Source organism: Erpetoichthys calabaricus, chromosome 15, assembly GCF_900747795.2.
Source record: "Erpetoichthys calabaricus chromosome 15, fErpCal1.3, whole genome shotgun sequence".
Lineage (NCBI taxonomy): Eukaryota > Metazoa > Chordata > Cladistia > Polypteriformes > Polypteridae > Erpetoichthys > Erpetoichthys calabaricus.
In genome coordinates, this window is record NC_041408.2 from 50975272 (window position 1) to 50996230 (window position 20959).

General features: G+C 42.2%; 1 protein-coding gene across 2 annotated transcripts in view; it reads left to right on the top strand.

Annotated features, from left to right (window-relative positions):
• The window catches only part of pcnx2 (pecanex 2), a 295416-nt gene that overhangs the window by 146000 nt on the left and 128457 nt on the right, over positions 1–20959 (top strand). For both annotated transcript variants that reach the window (XM_051919361.1, XM_051919362.1), the window contains 4 exons: positions 4685–4793; positions 8538–8630; positions 11751–11901; positions 16939–17080. In XM_051919361.1, coding sequence (XP_051775321.1) covers positions 4685–4793; positions 8538–8630; positions 11751–11901; positions 16939–17080 — 495 coding nt within the window. The remainder of the gene's footprint in view (positions 1–4684; positions 4794–8537; positions 8631–11750; positions 11902–16938; positions 17081–20959) is intronic.

Below are 20959 nucleotides of genomic sequence, written 5' to 3' on the forward strand. Positions count from 1 at the left end.
AGAATTTGAAAGGAGAGTTCTTTCGGAGTTTCGATTTGTGTCATCTTCTGGCATGATGGTTGCTTCCATTCCTCGCTGCTTTAATATACTTCAGTAGCTTCTAACGGATCTCTTGGTGTCACTTTTCACTTCTTTCTTTTGGGCTAAGTCTTCCTCCTCTGTTTACTAATTTGGACACCTGCTCCACGCCACCCACTAGTAATTGCCCTCCATATAGGTTGTAAGAGAATGACAAGACATCAAGAAAGATCTGGGGTCCAACCTGGCGCCCGTATACTTGCATCACAATGCAAAATCAAATAACAGTGAAGAGGTCTTTTCAAACAAGAGCTCAGAATGGAATCAGCAAAGATGGGCGGGGCTTCCTGTTTTCAATCCTCCTAGCAAGAAGAGGCGGGTCTAGGTGGACAGACACAGGAAGTGACATCAGTGATATCCTAGCTGTCAATCATCCGGTCTGCAGAGGGAGAAAGAGAGAAAGGCATTAAAACAGAGCGCCAACCCCTGGTGTGGCAGTAGAGTTACAGTCACTAGAGCCCTTCAGCTGTTCCCTATGTGCACAACGTGACAAGGTTTCTAGGGTCATTATTGTCATGTGAACAGAAGACGATGAAATTATTGCATGCACAAACTAATCGGCATGGCACACATCACCACTTTCCGATACCATGATCGGTGAGTATAACAACCTCATCTCAAAACTTTAGCCTTCCTTATTTAAAAAATCTCAATCCTGCACTCCATGCGAGTGAAAACACTGTTTTTGAGAGGAGTTGTAGGATTTCCGATTTATCTCTGTGCCTCTTGAAGTAGTTCCTCACAAGAAACTTGTCTAACTTGCGGTTACTTCAGGATATTCCAAGGAAAGCAAGTTTAAGATTATGGAAGAATACGACAATTTAATTCCTGGAATGAACCTGTAGAAAAAATTTGTGCATATCTGAGGTGAGGCCAGACGGGGTGCTTACCCAGAGGTCAGAACGCAGATCCCATTTCCCCATTGCAGTGATGGGACACTGTTATACATATGGTGCCGTCCTTCAGGTGACATGTAAAACCAGTGTCCTGACCCTCTGTGGTCATAAAAGATCCCTGGGTAGCCTTCCTAAAGAGAAGGGGGTATCCAGATGTCCTGGCTAAATTGCCCACCACAGCCTTGTCATTCTGGCCTCCTAATCATTCCCTCTCTCTAATTGTCTCCCTCTGTTTCACCACTTCACCACCTTACAGCTAATATGTGCTGAGCGTACTGGTGGAAAAATGGCTGCCGTCACATCATACAGGTGGGTGCTACACATTAGTGGCGATAGAAGTGGCTCCACACTGTAAAGCACTTTAAGTAGTCAGAAAAGTGCTATATAAATGTAAAGAATTATTACTGTCACCTTTTGAAGTAAGCTTGGCAGCTCTCATTGCTGGAAACACACCTGGAATTCTGTTTCTGGATGCCTTTGAGTCCCTTTGACACGTTACGCTGGATGTCAGAAATGTCTTTGTTCTTGGAATGTTTGTAGTAAAACATGCAAGTAATAAAATGCATTTGTCATTCCATCAGATGGTGTATCAAAAACATTTGTAGTAATAAAACACATCACTAAAAATGATTGTGATGCATGATCAGTTGAAATGAGAACTGCAGTGCATATGTCTCCATTATGTAACAGCCGACTCGATCTCCGAAACCAGCAGCTACACCACCAAGACCTGTGGCCTGGCAAGCAGAGGACGTTAGGCCTGACAAGCCCTACTTCTTCCAAATAAACTTCCCCCAATCAACGATCAAAAATAAGCCAAAAACAAACAGTATGTAAAATAATAAAGTGAGTATATATTGATAAAGAAATAAATGAACAAACACCAAACTGTATCATACCTCAACCAACCCTATCATAACATTCAACCCCAAAAGTGTCCGGCGGAAAATACTAATAAAAGGATAAAGTGCAGCACAAAGTTAATATACAATACAAACCCTCCGTTGACCCCTCACTGAGCACGAACACAATATGACATACAGAAAGCACGAAACGCACATAAAAGTCCAGTTGATTAAACAGAAAATGGATAATGTTTGTGAACCTGGATCAGCTGGAAAAATAGTCCTACGGAAAGTACACGGATGAAAATGATGGCCTGCTCCTCTCCCCAAACAACTAGAAACAGTCTCACCATGTTTATCCTCGGTACGTGGCGTAATCCAGAACCCCGGGGTTTTGCGGTGCAAAGCTGTTGTTGCCGGGCATTGAAAGTGGCAGGTAGACAAAGGGTTGAAATGATCTGAAGCGATGCTTTCTCCTGGCTCTGTAGCGGAATGGCGGTCTAGCAGAATGAGATGGTTTTCTTGTTTTTCTTTCTGTCCTTCTGATTAAATAGCAAATGATCAGATGCAGGTGATGGAATTGACAGGACCAATTATCGTTCCACAGAGTTATCCGCCCCCATTGTTTCCAGTGGAGCATATTTACATAGACACACACACACCATGTAAACAGGACAATGCTACAAAAGACGGGAGTTCAGTACAAAATACATTTACGACAACATTAATTATGTAGCACCGCTACAATTATATGCCATTTGGTATGGGATTCGTAAAAGCTGTGTTAATGTTTGTGCTGTGCCATGTATTGGAATGAAAAGTGCAATGCATTTAATTACTAAAAATGTTTGTGATGCTGCGGTGGGTTGGCACCCTGCCTGGGATTGGTTCCTGCCTTGTGCCCTGTGTTGGCTGGGATTGGCTCCAGCAGACCCCCGTGACCCTGTGTTCGGATTCAGCGGGTTGGAAAATGGATGGATAGATGTTTGTGATGCCCCATCTGTTGGAGTGATAGAGGCATAGCAACTGGACAGACACACACTTATCCTTTTATTAAGGTGAATAATTTACACAATGAAAATGCTTAGAATGGTCTGGCTGTGTCCCACAGCACTGTATGACATGTCTCCATGGTAAGATCACCCTAGCCTTAACCATTCCATAAGAGTGTTTCATGTGAATTTTGTTCTTTTTTTTTTTTTGTTCTTTTATTTCGCCTTATACAATTTCTTGTATTAGGAATTTATTAGTTTTCACATACCCCTTGGGGTCAGAGTGCAGGGTCAGCCATTGTACAGTGCCCCTGGAGCACTTGAAGGTTAAGGGCCTTGCTCATAGGCCCAGCAGAATGGGATCTCTTTTGGCAATGATGGGGATTCGAACTGGCAACTTTTGGGATACCAGCGTAGATCCTTAGCCTCAGAGCCACCACTCTGCCCTAAATTACATGACCGACGTGAACTGCAAGGATGGCTAATTGTTATCAGATGTGTGCAGTCATCAATGGAGCCGAGCTATGGAGGTTTTGCAGAGTTGTGGCTGCATGTACGTGGTGGATATGAGTGCAGGCTTGTGGTCTACAGCTCAGATGAAAGCCCAGTTTTTAAATAAATAATTGCGGCTTAAAGAGGGGGCATAGTAATGTGGCCGGTGCGGTTCCTGGATGCTACGTGATGCGGGCATTTCCTTGCTTATGTGCACAGGTGAGGAATCGTCCACATCCGTAATTGAAGCAGGGAGCTGCTAATCAGCACGCCTGAGCCACGTCCCCGTAATAAATAGGAGAAGCACGAGGCTGAAAAAAAAGGGAACGGTAAAAGAAAGGAAGAGGCAGAGCGTGAGAGGGCAGCATTGGGAAAAGAGAGTGTATACGCCAGCCCGCCAGCTAGCTGAGGAAGAGAAAGGTCAGCGCGGTCAGGGGTCCCAGATGGAGCGAGTGATTGATGCTCATGGGACAAGATCGCTCCCACTGAGGCTTTTAATAGAGTGGCTACGATCGAGGAAAAGTCCGCTCCACGGATCCGAGGGACGACTTAGAGTGTTTGAAGAAAGACGGGAGGACAACTGACCCTGAGAGGTCAGGCAGAGGCAGCCATGACGGGGGTGTGTAGAATGAGGACCGTGGTGGCTGAAGTCTCTCCTACTGAATATACCTTGAGTGAACCAGAAAGACTGAGAAAGAGGAGCTTGGCTGGTATGACCTCAATGGCTTTAGCAGGATTTTAATCTCGTTTTAGCCTTTACTTTAACTTTTTAACGAATTATTTATTTATTCAATAACGTTTGAAGCACTTCACTATTTATTTGAACACTTTGTTTTGACTGCACTTTTTGCACCATCCCCTTTGCTTCGTAATGTCTTCATTGATCAGCTCATCTGGTTACATTACCGACGGTGTTGGGTTTGAGAGCTCCCCAGAAGTCAGATGGGAGCATGGAGTGGAACCCACATTGTCACAAAACTGCCCAGAATTACTTCACAAAGCAGCAACTTTAATTTAAGAAGCTCGGGATTCTTCTTATTCTCTGTAGTCCACATCTGAAACGTCTGCTGTGATTGGGGCACTTTGATAGTCTACCATGGATTCAGCAATCAAAAAACAGAGCCCACCCTCCCAGTTCGATGGGTGAAAATGACATTTTGGTATTTCATGTTGCATGAGGTGTCACTGAAATAAATAAATGAAAAAAAATGGAATCAATAAATAAAGAAATAAGCAACAAAATCCTCTAATGACACATTTCACAATACATTTATTTAGTATTTATTTAATTTCGTGCAAACTATTCCTCCCAATTTAAATGTTCTGTTACTACTTTAAAGACTGATGTTTGAGGTTGGTTTTGTTTTTATTTATTTTGCAGATCACTGCTTCAGTCCAAACTATTCCCAAATTTTAAAGGCTGTTCTGGAGATGACGACCTTGCACTTGATGATGGTGATCCTCTCGCCGAACATCTCAGAAATTCTGTGGTAAGGTTTGGCAGAGCATTAGAAATGAATGTTGTTAGGTGAAAATATTGTCATTTAAGACTGAATGGCACAATCCATGTGGTAAAATGGGCTTTTGATTATTTTAAGTAGGTTGAGTTGCAAGGTGGGTAAATAAACAGGAATGGTGCATAAAAGGGAGTAGAAGTGTGTCATGTTTAAGTTTGTATGCTGCTGAGGTTGTGTTAAATAAATAAATAGTCCATTAAAAGTTCATAATTTCTAAAAGTCCTTTTCAGGCTTGAGTGGTTGGGTTCATCAGGACAGTCAGGCACCAGTCCCACTTGCTGTTCTCTCTTTGGCTCGTCGTTCCTTAGCGCCACTGGTTCATCCCACCGCTGCCACCATTTCTGATGGCCCGAGTTGGCTCTACACTCCCTGCTAGCTTCCAGGAGCTTCTATCTGTCGATAGTCATGAACCAAGATGAGCCAGGCAAATAAGAACTCAGTGCTTTTAATAAAATCCAAAAAAAAAAAAAACAAACAGTGTCCATTAGTGCAGTGCTTCAAAACTAGTCCATAAATAAATAGTCCATAATATCCAAAAAGTGGAGGTTAAAATTCCAAATAAATATATTCCATAAGAACGAGTTAAAATCACAGGCAGGTCTTCCTTTAAAACAGGCACAAGCCCCTCTCTCTAAAATCTGGCATCTCTGCAGCCTATCCATCAGGACCTTGCAGCAGGAGAAGACACTCACCGACAGGTGCAGTCATCCATTAAATTTTGGGTTCGAGGTCCTACTGCCAGTCTGTCGGCGCCCGTAGGACTTCCTGCCGAACCCCACACATGTCTCCCTTAGCCAGTCCGTCGACATCAGAAGGGAGACACTGCACAACAGGGCCGCTCCTACTCTTCTTTGTTGTACTAAAGAGCACCCACTCTCTCTGCCATTCGCTTCCTTGGATTCCTTCAGAATCATCATGCACCCTCCCAGTCTTGCCTTATTCTACTTCCTTAACCTCTCTGATCTCATCTTTTCGGTCCCCCATTTCTGTTCTTGTTTCTCCCCTCTCCACTGTGCAGGCCCCCTTATATCCTGCTCAGTTGGGTGCAAGTATGGTACTCTGCCTCCTCCGAGGTGTGAATGAGACACCTGACTGATTCGCTCACATTTGCACGTGAATGCACGATATGGCAAGTACCCCAATCGACCCCAGAGTTAGCTCCATCTTGTCACGCACCCACACCCAATTGGAGCCTACACGCTCTGGGACACAATTATTTATTTAAAACCACACTTCACCATAGACCTCTTATCACACCATCCATCCATCCATCCATCCATATACAGTATTATCTAAACCCGCTTTATCCTGAGCAGGGTCAAGAGGAAGCTGGAGCCTATACCAGCAAGCATATGATGCAAGGCAGGAACAATTTCTGGAGCATTCATTGTTAAATAAATGTGTTCTTTATCAGGCCTTCCATCTCGGTGTTCTTTATAGTATTATTCATGATGTTGCAGCTTAGTGCAATATCTTGCCTTATTACATTTTCCTTCTTCTTCTTTTTTGATTAATACTATCATTATTATTGTTAATATGTTTGAGGTGAATCCTCAGAATTAATATCATAAAATGTCATCAGAAGGGTCAGTCAATATGCAACAAGTGGTGCCATAAAATTGTGACGCCATTCATTCTCAGACTTGAATCCCTACTATTAGCTGAGACCGGGACTAAGATGCTTCATAAATACGAGGTGTGATCAAAAAGTACTATGAATGTTGATGCAGAGCCCCATCCAAGAGCAATGGAAAACAATTCAATGCAGGTTCTGACAGGTCCATCCTAGAGCCGAGTTTGTGACAAGTTTCATCTTGTTTGATACCGTCAGTCGTTTGTGAGCCACTGTTGAGTTCAAGTGTGTTTTTGCCGTTATTAATGGATATCGAGGAACGCATTAACATGAAATTTTGTTTCAAATTGCAAAAAGCTCAGGAAACCCATCAGATGTTAAAATGGGTTTATGGTGACACTGCACCGACAATTAAGACTGTTTAGAAGTGGTTTGATCGATTTTGTAATGGATCTGACTCGGTTGAAGATGAGAAAAGATAAGGACGTCTTTTAACATCAATAACCGAGGAAAATGTTGAAACGGGTTCATTCTTCATCATCGTAATGCTCCTTGTCACACTTCTCTTCTAGTATGACAATTTCTGTTGAATAAAAACATTACACTGTGTCCACATCCACCTTATTTGCCGGATCTGGCACCATGCGACTTCTGGCTGTTCCATCCATCCATCCATCCATCCATCCATCCATCCTCTTCCACTTATCTGAGATCGGGTCATGGGGGCAGCAGCTTGAGCAGAGATACCCAGACTTCCTTCTCCCTGGCCACCTCTTCTAGCTCTTCCGGGGGAATCCCCAGGCGTTCCCAAGCCAGCCGAGAGACATAGTCCCTCCAGCGTGTCCTGGGTCTTCCCTGGGGCCTCCTCCGGTTAGACGTGCCCGGAACACCTCACCATGGAGATGTCCAGGAGGCATCCTGATCAGATGCCCGAGCCACCTCATCTGACTCCTCTCAATGTGGAGGAGGCAGCGGCTCTACTCTGAACCCCTCCCGGATGACTGAGCTTCTCACCCTATCTTTAAGGGAAAGCCCAGACACCCTGCGGAGGAAACTCATTTCAGCCACTTGTATTCGCAATCTCGTTCTTTCGGTCACTACCCATAGCTCATGACCATAGGTGAGGGTAGGAACATAGAGCGACTGGTAAATTGAGAGCTTAACCTTACGGCTCAGCTCCTTTTTCACCACGACAGACAGGCAGAGCTCGCATCACTGCGGATGCCGTACCAATCCGCCTGTCGATCTCACGCTCCATTCTTCCCTCACTCGTGAACAAGACCCAGAGACACTTAAACTCCTCCACTTGGGGCAGGATCTCGCTCCCAATCCTGAGAGGGCACTCCATCCTTTTCTGGCTGAGAAACATGGTCTTGGATTTGGAGGTGCTGATTCCCATTCTAGCCACTTCACACTCGGCTGAGAACCGATCCAGAGAGAGCTGAAGATCATGGCCTGATGAAGCAAACAGGACAACATCATCTGCAAAAAGCAGTGACACAATCCTGAGTCCACCAAACCGGACCCCCTCAACGTCCTGGCTGTGCCTAGAAATTCTGTCCATAAAAGTTATGAACAGAATCGGTGACAAAGGGCAGCCCTGGCGGAGTCCAACTCTCACCGGAAACGGGTTCGATTTACTGCCGGCAATGTGGACCAAGCTCTGACGTTGGTTGTACAGGGACCGAACAGCCCATGAAAGGCAAACGATTTCAATCCATTGAGGACATACAGGCAGCCATGACAGCCCAACTAAAGACACTCATGAAAGAAAACTTCCAGAACTGCTCCATTCGAAGAGGAGAGTATTTGAGGGTGACTAGTAGTTGTAAATATTTTACTGCAATAAACGTTTCTGTTTTTAAAACATTCACCGTATTTTTTGATCACATCTCATATTTCTTATGTTCTACTCTGAGGAAGGACAAATTCTTATCCCCGATAGACTTTTAGTGCAATTCCTAGGAGTAATTCTGAGACGCCTGATTAAAACGAGACCCGCTCTGTAGATCTGCGGTCACAGGGGGTAGCACTCCAAGATGTCACTTGTCTCTTAACTGCCGCTAACTCTCCTCTACCTGCAGTGCTTCATGTGCTTTTGTTTCTTTCTCTTTTCTTTTTTTATGCTTTTTCTCATTTCACAGAAGGACAGCCTCAGTTCTGATCTGGTCGTCTGTGTGGCAGCTGCAGTGCTGACCTTTGCGATAAGTGCAAGTACAGTGTTCTTATCCCTGAAGGTAAATTTCAGTTATCGACTATTAATCTTAACGATATTTATTTGGGTCATTTTGCATGATAAGAATGTGGTAGGAAGATTCAGCTACTGGACAAATGTTATTACGTACAAAAAAGTACTGTATTTTATTTTTCTTTGATCCATTCATTTTTTTGACCAATATATTCCAAAGTATGTTGACTCCCCCAAGCATGACTGAGTGCAAGGGATGGACAGTGTCCAGTGGAGGGCACACTTACACACATCCTAAATCACAAGGGGTCAACTTTAAGTCTTTGGTCCATCTCAATTCCAGATTTTTGCTTTGTGCCCTCCCTCACTCTAACCTATTGTTTATTGGGGAGGAGTGAAAGCTTTAGATTTGTCAAAAATTTCAATGTTTTATGGTCCCCTGATACTGAAAACCTTGTTATCTCGATGATGGATGTGTGTGTGTCTGTGTGTCTAGAGCAGGGGTGTCAAACTCCAGGCCTGGTGGGCCGCAGTGGCTGCAGGTTTTCATTCTAACCCTTTTCCTAATCAGCAATCAGTTTTCACTGCTAATTAACTCTTTTTCCCTTCATTTTAATAGCCCGTTTTTAAGGATTCAGTCCTGTGAATTGATTCATTTCTTCATTAAATGGCAGCCAAACAGAAATGAGACATGGAACGAGCCAACAGATGACCAGCTAAGCTGGGATTTCAAACTCCAACTAATTTCACTCCAACCAGTCTCTTAATGAGGAGCAGATTCTTGCTGTTAATTAAACCTGTTATTTCATTCCATGGCTTGTTCCTGCTCTCATTCACCGACAGCAGACGTTTCCAAAACTGTTGATGTGTTTCTTTTTTCTAAGAACACCATCAAAATGTTTTGTGACCTGAGAGATCAACCTTACCGAGACCTTCACCTTTCCTTATTTTCAGATATTGTGTGATGGGCACAGGTAGGCTGGTTGTGTGGTGGTTCGTTTTGTGTCTCATTATTGTTTGGCTGCTAATTAAGGAGAAAGAGACAACTAAGGGGCCTGAGTCAAGTTAATCAAAACTATGGCAAAAGAAGATAATTAGCAACAAACACTGGTCACTAATGAAGAAGATGGTTAGAATGAAAACCTGCAGCCATTGTGGCCCTCCAGGACTGGAGTTTGACAGCCATGGTCTAGAGCTAAAATGACTGGAAGGAAGAATACCAAACTCAAAACTTAAGCCTGTCATGAGATGACGATGTGCTGATTAGCTTTTGAGCCAAATCGTACAGTATAAGAGAAAGAGGCCCTCTAGAGGAACCCTCAAATACCGTAATTCTGCAATTAATTTATTAATTCTTCTCATCAATTGCTATTGTAATGACCTATTTTATAATCAGAAAGATCAGCATCAGAGCAGTAAAAAATTGCTGAAATGTTATAGAACAGTTTGGGTAACTTGGTTCCTATGGCACAAAGCCTACTGACGCTCACGCCCAAATTTTTATGATAAGAGAAAGGAACTGGAGGAAGTGGAGAAATCCAGAGAGACCAGAACAGACCATGAAGAACACCACACAGAGACTGGCCAGGACAGGAATCCAACCTGGCACCCAACACTGGAAGCCAGCAGCGCTATCTGCTCCATCACAATGAACCCCCCCCCACCTTTTTATGGCTAGGTCCACATTACTATAATTTTTGTTGAAAAATGCAGATCTTAGTCTCTGTTTTCACCTTTCCTTACCCCTACTTCAGCGTTTATACCCTCTGACATTTGAAAACATACTCCAGAGCTGTATACTGTACTTCTAGAAACGCCTGTTCAGTGTTGTTGCAGTGTGGGTGGTTGAAATCAGAGTTGTGCTCTGATTGGTTCATGCTTAGTACATGGCCCTGCCCTGATTGGATCCTGCTCATTACAATATCTCGTTTTCTAAATACTCACCCTTTATTGAAGAATACCACATTCCAACATGGCAAACACAGAGGAGTTGCTTCCATGGCTCTTGTTGGGTTGCTTACCCGTATGCATTTACAGTCAATTATTTTTGTACAGCTGAAATGCTGCACACATGTGCTAAAGGCAAATAATTTACTGGTTACTCGTTTTGTGATTAATCCCATGGCTGGTGGTATATCAATCCATTCAAGGAGGACACTTCCTCTTCTTGTGTTTGCCAATGCGCATGTGCCCACTATAGACAAACATCTACAATATGTCATAAGTGTTTGTAGCACTTCAGATGAGGTCATCCACATGAAGCCAAGCATGTTTGGGCCCAACCGGTACTTGGATGGGAGACCAACTAGGAAAAGCTTGGGTTGCTACTGGATGAGGTGTTGGTGAGGCCAGCAGGGGGTGCTTAACTTGTGGTCTGTGTGTGGATCTCAATGCCCCACAGGAGTGATGGAGACACTGTGCTGTAAAAATGGAGATGTAAAACCAAAATCTTTGAAAATGATCTCAGTCCTTACTGGTGTTTAATAATAAATAATTCTTTACATTTATATAGTGTGTTTCTCACTAATCCAAGTGCTTTATGTAGTGAGTGGGGAGCCACCTCAACCACCACTAATGTGTAGCATTCATCTGGATGATGCGGTGGCAGCCATTTTGTGCCAGTTCGTTCACCACACACGAGCCGTTAGGTGGTGAAGTGGTGAAAGATAGTTAACCAGTCAGAGACTGGGGATGAATAGGGGGCCAGAATGACTACACCATGGAGGGCAATTTGGCCAGGACATTGGAATACTCCTTACTCTTTACGAAGGGTGCCCAGGCATATTTATAGACCACAGAGAGTCAAGACCTCGATTTTACATCTCATTTCACAGGACAGTGCAATTTTTTACAGCACTGGGGCGTTGGGATCCACAGGGTAAGCGCCCTCTGCTGGCCTCACCAACACCTCTTCCAGCAGCAACCCAAGCTTTTCCTGGATGGTCTCCCATCCAAGTACTGACAGGGCCTGAACAGGCTTAGCTTCAGGTGGATGACCTCTTCAGAAGTGCAGGTGGTATGGCTGCTGGTAGATGAAATAAACGTGTAAATAGATAGGTGGATGAAAAGCGCTATATAACAGGCATGAGAGATACTGTAAGATAGATTAGAAGACAAGCACATAAGTTGTTTTCTTTTTGTGACCAAAAGGCCCTTCTTTGTCTTGTAGCCATTTGTCAGCATTGTCCTGTACACCCTAGCAGGAACCATTGGCTTTGTTACGCACTACCTGATTCCTCAGCTTCGGAAGCATCACCCCTGGTTCTGGATATCTCACCCCATACTGAAAAGTAAAGAGTACAAGCAATATGAGCCAAAAGGTTAGTAGTGAATCCTCTGTACGAATAAACGTAATGTAAGTGTGAAACGACGCTGTGGCTTCATTAACTGGAGGGCTGACATGTTGACCGAGAAATTACAGAAAAGGGTGGCGGATTGTTGACATGAAAAAAATGGATCTGTACATATTTGAAAAGAAATACTAGGAAAATATAACAAAAAGTATCATTTTTCATATTATTTATTTCACGCAATAGAAAATAAGTCATATTATTTTTTTTCCTTCATTCATCCATGCATCCATTTCTGGCTTCATTCATCTAGGCCTTAATATTCTATATTAAGTAAAGTTTAACAACTGTTTAATAAAAGGCTCTTCTCTTTAAAAAATGAAAGAAAAGGAGTTCAACTGTAATAATGCTCCTACAAAACAGCCCCCTGTGTCCCTGTTCATTTGGGATCCTAAAGATAAGGCCGGTTTCTGTTCATTCGCATGTCATTCTTTGTTGTTGTCACTGCTGACATATTCTGTGTTGTTATTGTCTGCTCGCAAGAAAAATCAAATTCATGTCACTCCGTAACAACGTCTGAGCCATTTGGAAGATTACTCATCGCATTCCTGTTCCCTGGTGTCCACTGGGGGTCCTTCCCCCAGCTGGTACGGCCCCTTGCTGCTCTTCGTCTGTTTTCTCTCATCGTGTCACACGTGCCAACATGCGAGCGGCCAGCCTGCCGGCTTGTCACAAGGCAATTCTCCCAGGTGAAGCGAGTTTCATTTTTCAAGCTGCCATTCCACGTGAAATGCAATTCTGTGCGTATCACTCAGATGATCCATTGTTCTATAATGTCTGTCATACTAGATATGCACACTTTACTTTATGAGCTTTCACTGAAATGGATGCAAGAGTAATAAGAATAAGAGTTCTGACATGAACTCAAAGGCAACAGAGTCGCAACATTTGCAAAAGATTCTCAAAAAATAAAAGATGTGTATTGTTAATGTGTGCAATAATAGTCAACATATACAGCGCTATAAAGTAATAAGCAATAATAAGTAAAGATAATAAATAATTAATAATTAATAATAATAAGTAAAGAAATAAGTATTCAGGCCCTGTCACTTTTTTTACATTTTGTTATATTGCAGATTTATGTTAAAATGAATTAAATTCATTTTATTCTGACATCAACCAACACTCCACACTCTAGAATTAGACATACTGTAGATAAACGAAAGGCCTCCGTGTGTGTGTGTGTATGTGTGTGTGTGTGTGTGTGTGTAGCAGTCCGCTCTGCTCTGACTCAACCACAGCCACTAGATGGTGCATACATGCACTTTTATATTTGTGTGCACCTCACTTCTCACTACTTGTGTGCAGCAAATGATGATGAAAAGACACAACGTCGAAAGGAAGCAAACACCTCAGCTCAACAACGTGCAAGTGAAACACCTCAGCAATGGGGGTTTCACTAAAAACGTCATCTATCTGGAGGTAATGGATTAACAGAATTCCTATGGTAGCGATACGGCTGAGATATGGTATCACAAGTGTCTTCTTACCAAAGCCTGTAATTCTTAAGCACCAGCAAACCTCCGATTCTCGAAAGAATCACAAATCCAATAATGGCAATCACTTTCTGTTCCCTCCGATATTTGGAGGGATGAAAAATCATGGAGGGTGATTGCATCCTGGGAAAGTTTTCATTTAATTAAATAAATATATTTTTACTAAAGCTGTTTCTTTTTGGAGCCGTGACTCCTTTGGTTCTGGTGTTTCAGAAACGTGTTGTAGGCGCCTTCGTTCATTGTTTTTATCCATGCAGTCTCGTTTTTGTTTTTCTATGGCAGTGTCGTTAGCTAGAAGTCATTTGCTGACGGCAGCAGATTCGCATGCTGAAGTGGCCATGGCGGCGGAATCGCGTGCTGAAGTGACCATGTCGGCGGATCCGGGCTTGGAGATCTACATTACTAAACGAAGGTTGTATATGCGGTGGTGTGCGCGTTTGCATTCAGGCGGCGGTTGTATTGTGCACGGCTTGCTTCTGGCCTCTGGCATCCGTGCATATATACAACCTGGCGTGCACACATTATCTCAAGTTTAGTTTACAGGTTGTGTTGTGTTGTTTGGGTGCCACCTACTGACTCTGCGTTTGTCTCTGGGGCGCTGAGGCGCTGTGCGCGTGCGCTTTTGGCACCCTCTGCTGAGTTTGACACTGAGGCGCTGTGCACATGCGGTTTCGGCATGGCTTTCTTCTGGCGTCTGGCATCCATGCATATATACAAACTTCGTTTAGTAATATAGATTAGCTGATGTCTCTCCAAGTTCACGAATATAGTAAAACTGCTAGGGAGTCTTCAGGTGGTTTTTTATCCTGAAGACCACACACAACTAATAACAAAATAAAAAGATTTTAGAATTAACTGCAAATGTATTAAAAATCAAAAACTGAAATATAACTTTGACACGAGTGTTCAGACCCTTTGTTATGACACTAGAGGTTTGGTTCGGGTGCATCTCCTTCCATTGATCATGGCTGAGATGTTTCTACATCTTGTTTGGAGTCCAACTGTGGTCCATTCAATCGATTGCATTGATTAGGAAAGGCACACAGCTGTCTATTGAAGGTCCAATGTGTGTGAGAATAAAAACAGGAGCCATGAGGTCAAAGGAATTGCCTACAGAGAACATAAGACACATAAGAAATCTGACAAATGAGAGAAGAACATTCAGTCCATGAAGCCAGTTTGTTTAGTGGGCTGAAAGTCCTCAGTGCTATTATGTCAGAGAAGGGATGTAAAGTATTGTTCATCATGGCACTCAGCTTTCTCTTCATCCTCTTCTCCATTAGTAACTCTAGGATGTCAAGAGTGTGTCCCATAACCCAGCCTGCCCTTTAAATTAGCTTGTTGATTTGTTAGGCCTCTCTTAAAGCAGGCATGACTGGCTTCAAAATAAAACCAAATGCATCATCCCCGGGGTTTTGTGGGCCATTCCAGACTCCGCAGTACTTATCCCTTAAACACTTCTAGGAAGGCTCTGCTTCTCCAATCGACTTCACAGTTAAACTAAGCCTTTAATTGAGAGGAGACATGTTCCTCAATAGCAGGAATGGGTTCGTTTAGCTCTGGGTTCTACCTCATTAGAGTAAATGTGGACATTAATGCTTAAAACAAGACGGCATGTGACGGGAGTGCAAAACAAAATAACCCCCTATAGTCTCATCCTGCTGGTGAACTGAAACAGCCACAAACATATATTTGCGTTTGATTTAATGCAGGCATGGCTGGCTTCAAAATAAAACCAAACGCGTCATCCCTGGTGTTTTGTGGGCCGTTCTAGACTCCGTGAAATAGCAATGGACACTCACATTTCAAGTCTCACAGCACTTATCCCTTAAACACTTCTAGGAAGGCTCTGCTTCTTTAATCGACTTCACAGTTAAAACTAAGCATTTATTGAGAGGAGACGTGTTGCTCAAGAGCAGGAATGGGTTCTGGCGGTTTAGAGTAAACTCAGACATTAATGCTTAAACCAAGACGGCATGTGACGGGGGTGCAAAACAAAATAGCCCCCTATAGTCTCATCCTGCTGGTGAACCGAAACAGCCACAAACCTATCTTTAGGTTCGATTTAAAGTGATGTTATAGGTCAGCCAACCACAGCATAGAAGATCGCACTGACCATCACAAGAATTGTAGAAGATGTGAAGGATGTAAATTCCCAAATTAAAAGAACACAGACTGCTAAGATAAAAGACCTACTCTGCCCTTTCTTATATAGTCCCCCCATGAGACCAGTCCAACCTGTCATTGATATGGACCCCCAAGTACTTATAAGAGTGCACTGCCTCCACATCCACTCCCTGAACAGTCACCAGACATAGAGGGTCTTTGGTGCGACGAAAGTCAATAAGCACTTTTGTTGGTTTTGCTGATGTTAAGTTGCAGACAGTTCTCATAGTTCTCCACATGGCCCCTCTCCTCCATCTCATCCCCATTGTCGATACACCCCATTATTGCAGAACCGTCTGTGAGTTTCTGTAAATGACCTGACTTGCTGTTATATTGATAGTTGGAGGTGTGCAGAGTGAAGAGATTAGCAGACAGGCTTGCTCCTTGTGGTCCTCCAGTGTTGCTCCTACAGTCCTCGAGTCTCACAAACAGTGGTCTGCCTGACAGATAGTCCATCATCCAGGACACCACAGGCTTGTCCACCTGCATATCTCAGTTTACCCCTTAACAGGGATGGCTGGGTGGTATAGAAGGCACTGGAGAAATCAACAAAGAAACAGAATCCTCTCAGTGCTGCTGGCTTTGTCCAGGTGACAATAATTCTCATGGAGCACATAGACAATTGCATCTTCCACTCCAGTGGGTCCAGTTGGTCTACCAAATGAGGACTTGTATTGTCCGGGTCCAGCCTCTCAAAGATCTTCAATTATATATCCTTAATTGAAAATGAAAAGAAAGTTTTCTTGCAAGAGAGAAAGTGTTCTTCCCCAGTGCCTATGAAAGTGTCCCTTACTACTCTCATTATTGAGATCTTTACAAAAGTGTCAGAAACCAATTGAACTAAACACTAAACAACTGAACAGAACAGAGAAAACTTTAATTTGAAAAAAAAGATAATAAGACTTTGGAATTAAAAATTAGAAAAACAAAAGCAATGCAAAACAATCGTATCTCAAAACTCACCTGGGATAAAAGTGTCAGTCAAATCAATATACGCAAATGTAACTATAAAAGGCAGCTTCTCTCTCTGTCCCCCTTCTCCCCCAAAATTTAGCACACACACCCCTGGCTTTCTTTCCACTAGCAGCGTAGACAGTTTCTCAAAACACAGAAAATGTAACTGATTCATTATCACCAACCTAAGGTTGATTCCCATTGGAATCCAAATCTATCCATATGTTTTCCCACTACACAAAATCCTGTCAAGCCTCTCCAGCTTTGGCCCGTTTACCTGAAATCTGTCAGTTGAAAATGTGCAAGCATCCCCTAAACAGTATAAACAAATGTCAATTTTTCTTTTGCTGAATCCAGCATATTTGATTTTTGTCTTCTTTTCAAATTTCAGACAATGCCCAGCTGATGTGGTTTGAGCGGCTGTATGTGTGCCTGTTGTTTTTTGAAAAGTACACCATTTACCCCGCTGTAATCCTCAGTGCTCTCACCAGTGATGGCTTTGCCCTCAGCCAACGCAAAAAATTGGGAATACAGTGAGTAGCTCTTTTGTCAGTACTGGTCACTAATTAAAGATAATAAATGAGTCTGCTGGGCAGCTTCTTGTTTTCCTCAAAAAAGCCACATGTGTGTTCATTCTGCTTGGTAAGTGATGGGTGCCTGTACTTTATGTTATAAATTGTTAATGTGGAAAACATGGCAAAATTAGTTATCAGATTTTTTCAAAAACAATGAGTTAATAACTTCTAAATTGCAATATATACAATTAAAACATGAATCTACGTAAAAGTATTCATGTCTTGGATGTTTTCACATTTCATTGTTACATCATTAAATCACGTTACTTTCTTCACATTGTTCTGCAGAAAAGGACTTTTTAATGTCAACGTGAAAACACATCTCTATACAAATATAAAACTCAAAATAATTCACCACATTAGTATTCACCTCTTTGGAAGTTTCCACATTTTTTTGCTGTAATAGCTGTGCTGTCCATCTCAGAACAGGCTGAAATCTAAAGATTCAGCATAGACTTCTGTGTTAACGTTTGCAGTGCACCATCTGTTGGAATGTATTTTATAGTGCACATAGTAATAAAATGCATTGCATTTGCCATTCCAACAGATGTTGCATCACAGACATCCATCCATCCATTATCCAACCCGCTGAATCCGAACACAGGGTCACGGGGGTCTGCTGGAGCCAATCCCAGCCAACACAGGGCACAAGGCAGGGAACCAATCCTGGGCAGGGTGCCAACCCACCGCAGGACACACACACAAACACACCCACACACCAACCACACACTAGGGCCAATTTAGAATCGCCAATCCACCTAACCTGCATGTCTTTGGACTGTGGGAGGAAACCGGAGCGCCCGGAGGAAACCCACGCAGACACGGGGAGAACATGCAAACTCCACGCAGGGAGGACCCGGGAAGCGAACCCAGGTCCCCAGGTCTCCCAACTGCGAGGCAGCAGTGCTACCCACTGCGCCACCGTGCCGCCCATCACAGACATTTGTAGTCCTAAATTCATTGTATTATCATTCCAAAAAATGCATTTTTCTAGTCCAGAAATTTACACCACAAACATTTGTAGTAAGAAAATGCATTACCCCACAAGTGTTTGTGGTGTGCCATCTGTTGGAATGACAAATGCAAAGATCTGTCTAAGATGGGTTGAAATCTAAGTAATCAGTGTAGGCATAACATTAATGTTTGCAATGCACCATTTAATGGAATGTATTTTGTTGTGTATGTAGTAATAAAATGCATTGTATTTTCCATTCCAACAGATGGCACACGACAAACATTTGTAGTAAAAAAAATGCATTACCACAAGTGTTGTTGGTGTGCCATCTGTTGGAATGACAAATGCAAAGCATATACAATATCTCTGATATATGCTACCTGTCTAAGATGGGTTAAAATTTAAATAATCACGTAGGTGTAGCATTAGTATTTGCAATGCGTCATTTAGTGGAATGTATCTTGTTGTGTATGTAGCAATAAAATGAATTGTATTTGTCATTCAAAAGATGGAGTATCACAAAAATTTGTAGTAAAAAAAAAATGCATTGTAATTGCTATTCCAACAGATGGTGCATCACAGACATTTGTAGTAATAAATTACATTGCCACAAATGTTTGTGGTATTCCATCTTTTGGAATGACAAATTCAATGCATACATCTCTGTTATATGCCTTTTGGTATTGTGTTTGTAAAAGCAGTGTTAATGTGTGTGATGCACCATCTGTTGAAATGACAGAGACATGACAACCAGAGATGGACACACATATTCACAGACACACAAACACTTATTATTTTATTAAGATTGACAACTTTCAATCAAACAAGATATAATTGGCCTTTTTTGACACAGTTCAGCTGTTTAATGGAAAAGTGAAAACAGATCTGTTAAGTGGTCTAAATTGATTACAAATATAAAGCACATCATAACTGATCACATAAGTATTCATTCCCTAAAATCATCATTGGTGCAGCCAATTGATTTTAGAAATCACAGAATTAGTTCAATGGATATCATCTTGATTGTAGTATAAATGCTTCTTATCTGGAGTGACACTATGGTAGGCTAACCTACATATTGAAGATGAAATAACAGACCAAGCAGCTCTGTGAAAGGGATTGAAAAGCACAAGTCAGGGGACAGAGACAAGAAGTCACTGAATATCTAGTTAAGTGAATGATAAGAAATGGAAGGAGTGTGTCAGGCTGTAAATGTGCTGTCCACTCAGACTGAGGGACTGTGAAAAAAGACGAGTGAAGGAGGCCACCAAGTGTCCTCTGAGAGCACTGAAGGAGTTACAAGCTTCAGTGGTTGAGATTGGAGAGGCTATGCAGACAACAACTGTCATTCTTCATCAGTCACAGCTTTATTACAGTGTGACAAAGAGAGAAAGCAACTGTATAATAAAATCTGTTACAACTCAACTAGAGTTTGCTGGAGCACACATGGGAGACTGAGATGTCAACTAGAAGAAGGTTCCATGGTCTGGTAAGACCAAATTGAGCTTCTTGACGAAATGAACTGCTGCACATTATATAAAACATACCATTCCCACTGTGAAGCATGATGGCGGCAACATCATCAAGCTGTGAAGATATTTCTCTGCATGCAGCAAACCCTGGAAGTCATGTGAGGGTAAAATGAATGGAGAAAAATATTGGGAAACTTCATGGAGTCAAAACTCAACTTGATGTTTTCTTGGAAGAAATAAGTGGATAGTACTGGCGAGCTTTGTTGGGCTGAATGGCCTGTTCTCGTCTAGAGTGTGCTAATGTTCTAATGAGTCCACAAGAATCCTGAGCCTCAGAAGAAGAGGAAGAGCAACACCAAGCATGGGTCATTTGGTGACCCCACTTTCACTAGGTCATGTGCCCAAATCTAAAAACCACTGAATCTTAGAAAGATGTCAGATTAAAGATTAATATATTGGAGGGTAGGGGTCTCAGCCTGCATTTCCAGAGGAATGAATGTTAAAAGTGCTTCTGCCTCCTTTGATTTAACACACTTCACATTTAGCAGAAATTTGGTAAAATTGGAAAAGAGGGGATTTGATTTGATTTACTATTGATGGTTCTTTAACGTACATAATATAAAAATATAATCATTGTCTTGAGGTATACTCCTCAAATATCCATCCCCATATCTGAGTATACGAGAAAGTCAAGGAGAGACCACTCCCGATTTTTGAAATTAAAATGACACTGATCGAGAGATTTACTAGGTCAACATACAAGATCAGTATATTGTTGCTGACCAATCACTTTTGCTTTAAAAACATCGCTTAACAATGAAGCGATGCAAACCTTGTAAAATTCAAGAGTTGGCAATGTCTCTACTGAACTACAGGTAGGTAGTCTGCCAAGTGATGAAAAGCTAAACATACTAGTGTGTTTTTGTATTTATTCTATATTTATTAATTTATCTTTTTTAGTTAATATTCAAAGCTTAAAATACCTGATATTGTGAAAATAATCCAGTAGCAGAATTAGATTTAAATATATTTGTCCCCCTTTTTTCAATGTTTCTCTCTCTCTCTCTCTCTCAAAATAAATATTTGAAACACCGTATTCTTTTTGTCTTTAACATCAGCCATATCATACACATTGCATACCAGGGATTTTTCCTGCCTTGCATCCCAGCCTGCTGGAGTAGGCTCCAGGTTTCCTGCCATCCTACTCTGGATAAACAGGTTTAGATAATGTATGTTGTTCTTAATCTCAGATGCTGTCTGTGGTTTTGTGTCAGTCCATACACCTATTACCTACTCTTACTCTGCTCATTATGGGTTTACTGTCCTTTATGATGGGCTATTCAAGTCTCACCACTCCTAACCTTCCCACTACATGCTTGTTTTTCTTGGTTTTCCTCAATACAGCTAGGT